The sequence below is a fragment of the Lottia gigantea genome (genome assembly GCF_000327385.1).
Source record: "Lottia gigantea unplaced genomic scaffold LOTGIsca_16, whole genome shotgun sequence".
NCBI classification, from domain to species: Eukaryota; Metazoa; Mollusca; class Gastropoda; family Lottiidae; genus Lottia; species Lottia gigantea.
This window is the reverse complement of record NW_008707965.1, coordinates 1,764,607-1,771,796: the sequence shown is the minus strand read 5'-3', so window position 1 is coordinate 1,771,796 and position 7,190 is coordinate 1,764,607. Positions and strand designations below refer to the sequence as shown.

The following is a 7,190-nucleotide window of genomic DNA, read 5'->3' as shown; positions in this document are numbered from 1 at the left end:
CACCCCCCCCCCCCCCTCCTCCTCCCTGAAATAATTCTACAAAAAATCTGACAACTGACCAATTCCATTACTTCAATTAAATACAATAATCCATTACCTCTGTCGAGTCTGTCTGGTATGAAGCCATGCTATGCACGAAGTCAACGGTAAGATCTGAGATACAGGGATATTAACAATGCCTGTGGGTTTAACTGGGCAATTTGTGCGCGCTTGATTTGTATGGTAGGCCACTGATAACGATTATCCTTTTGATATATCAGTAACTTGTTCCAGTTACACCTTCTCACCTTCTGCTCTTAGTTCACAAATATACGGCTGTATGTCAGAACAGTCGCTGGGTATCCAGAACGGTTCTAAAGGGCTCCATAACGCACACTCATGTGGAATATTGGCAGAATTTTCTGGTCGCAACGGAGCCGCTTGAGTTGACTGATAATCTATTATAGTGCCGTCTTCCCATCTCCATTCGCCATTTTCTTTCTTTAACCCAGTCCAATACAAATTGTCTAAAAATGGACTGAAATTAAATTTGAGGTTTGTGGGTACACGTCCTTCTTTTATCTTGCAGAATGCAATCTTCTATTTTTAGATATCTAGCAGACACAGCCTCGATCAAATTTTCAATATGATTTTTTCATTGTCATTACCTCTGAATGTTGGTCAAAATGAAATTAATTGGAGCTCATCTTCTTCAATTATATACTGTTATTTACGGTGGCCCATTGGGGACATTTGCAATTTTTTTATTTTTCGACATTTCTCAGTGGTTTGAGAGCAGAAAAACTGCAGAAAACAGGAATTGAAATTGTGAAAATTCGAGAAACCGACAAAAAATAGAAGGAATGGAGGGAAGTAGAGAAACTTTAATTAGAAAGATGACACAAAATACATAAAAATCACAAAAATTCATAAAAACAATAATTAATCAAAATCGTGAAAATAGTTAAAACATGAAAAATTAAATTTTCCAAAATATTATGAAAAACACAAAAAATTCAAAGTGAAATCACAAAAATTAATTTCGGAAATTAGACAAATCGGAAAATAAACAGGATTCAACCTTGGGTGATAATAATCAATTTCACCAAGTTTCATAAAAATCCATCAAGAATTGTGCCTTCCAGAGTGTTTACAAACTAAAAATTGAACGGGTTCTGATCTGAAATCGCAAAAATTAATTTCAGCCGCGGTTGAAATGTATTACCACCACGGTTGAAATTTATTTTTGCGATTTCACTTTGAATTTTTTGTGTTTTTCAAAATATTTTGGAAAATTTAATTTTTCATGTTTTAACTATTTTTACGATTTTGATTAATTATTGTTTTTATGAATTTTTGTGATTTTTATGTATTTTGTGTCATCTTTCTAATCAAAGTTTCTCTATTTCCCTCCATTCCTTCTATTTTTTGTCGGTTTCTCGAATTTTCACAATTTCAATTCCTGTTTTCTGCAGTTCTTCTGCTCTCAAACCACTGAGAAACGTCGAAAAACAAAAAAATTGCAAATGTCCCCAATGGGCCACCGTAGTTATTAGATTAATAAAATTATGTCTCGTTTCAAGGACATGATACACACCATAAAAAGCGGCAGTTATGGATATTGTGAAAATGTCGCCAAGATCTGTGTTAGTTAAGAACTAGGACGACCATCAATGAAATCCAATGATACGATGATGATGATTATGATCATAATGACCAAGACGACATTGGCGAAAATGATGATGATGATGATGAAAATTACCACGACAACCATGATGATGATGATTATGATGATGAAATTTACTAACTTACTTCAGTGATTTTAAACGTAAATCCCAATCGGTTATAATGATATCCTTCGCCATTCTACCATTGATCTTTGCACAATTCTCTTTAGCATCATACCAATCTGTAGCATCGCCTCCAGTGAAATACAAGTACCTTACATCTGTAATGCGAATGGAAATATTATTACTTATTACTTAGTATATTTAGGGAGAGGGACATTGGGCCATGGCCTCTCCCTCGGGTCTGTAATAGATCTGAATTTATGTATTTTGTGTCATCTTTCTAATTAAAGTTTTTCTATTTCCCCACTCATAAGGAGGAAGAACCCGTTGTGAAGGTGTTCTTCCAAGTTTTGCAGTGCCTCCATCATTTGGCAATCCTTACCCTTCAACAGCAAGGCCAACCAGCGTTTACCTTCAAACGCAAAGTCTCTGAGTTGGATAGTTTTATCCGTCCAGCAATGAAAACATCAGCTGTCGACGCGAATATTAGATTCCTCAATCGGACATGGCTATGTAAGGTTACGCAGTTCCGTCCTGATCGACCATTACCAAACCACACTTCAAGAGAAGCTGACCACCATTCGTACCAAGTCTTTATCATCACCTGCCGTCGACCGCATCGTTTCTCATGCCCTGTCCTGGGCCCGTCGCTCCTATGGGAAACGTCTCACTCAAGCTGTAATCTCCAAATTCTACCAAACAATCAACGAAACAAAGACCAGAGTAACCATATCTCTACCAACTGAAATGGACACTACACCTGCACCATCTAGAGCCACCACACTGCCGAACCAAACCCCTAAACTAGCCCGAAGTTCACCTACTCCTAGTCCAGCAGACATAGGTAAAGGCTCTCGTAGAGAGAGCACACCCCTTCTCTTTTCACTTTCAGACTCGTCTTCCCTTCCACACCATCTGAATCTTCACCACGTGATCCAGGAACCTTTCTTCCTTCTGTGCGTGTTTGGACCAGCAAACCACCCCTCAGTCTCCGTCCAAGTCGAGACGTGTATCCAGACCTTCCCCCCCTCGAACCAGATCCCAGTCCGTTCCCAATGCTACAATTATAACAACTACCACACCAGTACCAATCACACCGTCGACGACCATTATATCCGCTACCAAACCGTATTATCACAAAACCAAGGACAAATCATTATGGAAAGTACCTGCTCTAAAGAAATCTACCTTAATAATTGGATCATCTAACCTGAATCGAATTACCAAAACCAGTTCAGACACCGAAATACATTCTTACCCCGGTGCCCAAATCCATCACATACAGTCAATCCTGGAATCATACGACCATGATCCCAAACCTACTACCATTATTCTTCATATAGGCCTCAACAACCGTGATCAGATACCAAAGACCTCCTTTAACCAAGCCCAGAAATTAATCGCCACAGCCAACAAAACCTTCCCAAACTCCAAGATCCTCTTCACATGTATACCTATTTCAAATAAAATCTCGAAGAAAGCACAACAGAACCTCAGCACTCTCAACAACATGATGATGGAGTCCAGTATCAACAGCGCAACAATCTTACCACCCTACGAAGAAGAATTCGAAACAGTTGATAATCTTCATTGGTCTCCAGAAACAGCAAACTGCATCTATTTGTTTTGGATACACCAGCTTCAAGCATCGAGTAAGTCTTTAAACTAATTAATGGGGATAAAAATACTGAGAGGCCGCCGCTAGGCCAAACTGTAGTTAACTTGAGCCGCAAAATTCTCACACCCCTTCAGCATTCAATCTTAGACCGTGGACTTAAGTTTATTCCCACACCAAAGATAGCTAACTTGAATTATCACCGACCATCCATTGAACGATTTCAATCATGAACGATTTCAATCTTAGCTGCACATATTTTTTTCGAAACCACCCCCCACGTGGTGCTAGAACAATGTTTATTCCTAAATCCACGTGGACACCCCCTCAGGCCGCCATCCATCCTGAAATATTGAAAGCATTTGCGAGTATGAATAGCCAAACAGTGAACCTTTCCATAACACACGAAAAGCCTAATCGCACACGAGTGGAACGTGAAGCGTTAAACTTACTTAAGAAAGACGATAGCATTGTTATTAAAAAGAGTGACAAAGGTTCATGTTGTGTCATTCTGAATAGGGAGGATTACGTTTCAGAAGCAGAGAATCAACTGAATAATCCTAAACATTATGCCATTTTACCGAAACTGCTAACATGATTAATAATATTCTTGCCGATTTAGTCAAAACTAGTTATCTCAAACAGAAACAATATGACTATCTGTCTGCCAAACCTGATTGTCGCGAGTGACATTTGTACACTTTGCCTAAAATCCATAAGAATCCAACCAAGGAGTGGTTTATCTCGAATAAAATCCCTAAAGGCCGCCCGATTATATCTGACTGTGGTAGTGAGTCATATGCAGTGTCAGAATACATTGATCATTTCTTACTACTTCTAGCATGCCAACATCGCGCCTACCTTAAAGACACAACCGATTTTGTCAATAAAATAAAAAAATCTTCGAGTTCCCTTTAATGCTATTTTAATTTCTATCGACGTTTCTTCTATGTATACCAATATCGATAACACTACGGGTTTAACGGCAGTTCGTAAAGCTTTTAATAGAAACCCAGATCCAAACAGACCCGACGATGCAATTCTACAGCTTTTAGAGATTTGTCTTAGTCGAAACGATTTCACATTTAATGGTAAAACATATTTACAAACTTCAGGGACAGCAATGGGCAAACGATTCGCCCCTTCGTACGCAAACCTTTTCATGGCAGAGTGGGAACGTGAGGTGTTGCCCCTCTGTCCATTTGACCCACTTTTTTACGGACGCTTTTTGGATGACATTTTTATGGTTTGGACTTATTCTATTGAACAGTTTTGGGAATTCGTTGAAATTCTCAACAACCACCATCCTTCTATCCAAACTAACCGCAAACGTGAGTGACAAGAGCATAGACTTTCTCGATACCACAGTCTTTAAGGGAGATTCCTTAGCAGAAACAAATAAACTGGATATTAAAGTGTATTTCAAAGAAACTGATACTCATCAACTCTTGCACAAGAGCTCCTTTCACCCAAAACATACCTTTTATGGTATAATTAAGTCACAAGTTTTACGATTTCATCGAATTTGTACAAGATCTTCTGATTTCAACCAAGCTTGTACGATTGTTTTCTCAAAACTGAAAGAGCGTGGGTACTCTAAACGATTTTTACGAAACATAAAAAATTCCACCTTAGCAGCTAAAAACAGACTTTATGCCGAAGTACCTCCAGTAGATGCAAAACATGTCCCTTTATATCAGAAACTCATTATTTTGTAAGCAACTCTACGAATAAAAGGTACCCGATCCAGGAACATCTAACATGTGAACATTCGAATGTAATATATTTAATTTCATGCAAGAAATGCCCTAAACAATATGTAGGAGAAACTAAGAATAATTTACGAACTCGCTTTAATGCTCATAGGTCAGACATCAAATTAAAGAAAGACAAGCCTGTTTCTAATCATTTCAACCTCGACGACCATTCAATAGACGATCTCACCCTAATCTGAGCGTATAGAAATTGACTTGACCGAAGATGAAACTACCAAATTCCGTCAATCTAGGGAGGCCCATTGGATTGAGACATTGAATACAGCAAGACCTATAGGACTAAATATTCATCATAATGTAGGCATAGCACCCTTTGTTGTCCCGTTTAATACAACCAGCAATCGAGCAAGCAAGATAGTTCATGCCCACTATAAGAGCCTTCAAGAGAAATTCCCCCATGTCTATAAGCAGAAAATGATAGTTGCATATTCAAAAATAAGAACTTAAATGATAATATTGTTCATAGTAAACTAAAAACAATCAGTACATAACAGATACTATACTTCTCGCCCATCGGGGAGTTATTTCTTCTAATTTCAGATCAGAATAAGAACAGAAGAAAACCCAATATCAAGACCCTTAATCCTAATTTCTAAATAAAGTGTCTGCTCCACCCTAGGCCTGTACATTTGGGAGAATCACACCCTCCCTTCCCCGAAATCAAATTCCGTTGATCTAAAAATTGTCAAAATTAATCTTGACTAAGAACTCATCATTATAAATGATCATACCAAATTTCATTTATATCGGGTGAAAACTGTACTCTCAATTGTGTTCACAAACAAAGTTTTTCATAAATCAAGGGCAATAACTCAAAAACCATTCATCGAAAGATAGCCAATTTCGAAATTGTCCAAGATCTCATCATTTTAAATATTCACACCAAATTTCAATTAAATTGGATGAAAACTGTAGTCTCTCTTGTGTTCACAACCAAATTTTGACGCGTTTTTCGTAAGTCAAGGGCAATAACTCAAAAACCGTTCATCGAAAAATTGTGAATATCGATCTTGTCCAAGATCTCATCAATATAAATGATCACACCCAATTTCATTCGAATCAGATGCAAACTGTAGTCTCTATGGCGTTCACAAGCCAATTTCAATTCGTTTAGGCTAAGTCAAGGGAAATAACTCAAAAACCGTTCATCGAAAAATCGTGAATATCGAACTTGTCCAAGATCTCATCAATATAAATGATCACACCAAATTTCATTCAAATCAGATGACGACTGTAGTGTTTATCGCGTTCACAAGCCAATTGTGGACAGACGGACCGACGGATATAGGTGACGACAATATACGTCCACATTATTAATGTGGGCGTATACAAACACTAGACACCTACCTCTATCTGGGGTCGCTGAGTGAGCTTGTGAAACTGCATACACCCAAACCTGAAACAGAAAGGATTGGTGGAGATCAAGTTACTTTAAAAAAATGAGAACCATAACGGTGAATATTCTTAAAAGGATTGTAAAGAGTGGCGTCATAAAACATTTAGTTTTAGTGGAATTGCAGGAACCACAGACGTCTTTACTGTAATTTGAAATGGTGCAAATTGATGCTACCAGTGTCCCCGATACACATAAACATTTTTAGAAAACCTCTCTACAATCCCTTTAAATTGCTCAAAATTACGGAAATTTGTCACAAAAAGGTAATAATAATCCTCCCCGAAGGAAGTGACGAGTTGACGTTTACAAGATCTACCGACAGTAAAACTACAATGCAATGACTGTCGCCTACTGTTTCCTATAAAGTGAATTCCCTTTCGTCCACTTACAATCCAAGGAATAATCGCGTTCATAACTTCGACCATTTTTAAACGTTGCACCGTTATTCGCTCTTTCAACATTGCACTAGCACTAGCTCTTTCAACGTTACACTAGCACTTTACTATTTTTTTCAACGTTGCACCAGCACTACATATTTCAACGTCAGTGCTAGTTATTCCTACGTATAGATATCACGTAATTAGCACTAGATATCCTAACGTCACAATAGTACGAAGTATTTCAAAGTCACAATA

The 7,190-nt window shown here is 37.9% G+C and overlaps 1 protein-coding gene across 1 annotated transcript in view; it reads right to left on the bottom strand.

Annotated features, from left to right (window-relative positions):
* The window catches only part of LOTGIDRAFT_230983 (hypothetical protein), a gene marked incomplete at both ends in the record, with an annotated part of 9,226 nt that extends 2,246 nt beyond the window's left edge, over window positions 1-6,980 (bottom strand). Inside the window, 4 exons of the mRNA XM_009050972.1 lie at window positions 288-517; window positions 1,792-1,927; window positions 6,507-6,555; window positions 6,945-6,980. Coding sequence (XP_009049220.1) covers window positions 288-517; window positions 1,792-1,927; window positions 6,507-6,555; window positions 6,945-6,980 — 451 coding nt within the window. The remainder of the gene's footprint in view (window positions 1-287; window positions 518-1,791; window positions 1,928-6,506; window positions 6,556-6,944) is intronic.
* Window positions 6,981-7,190: the final 210 nt, after the last annotated feature.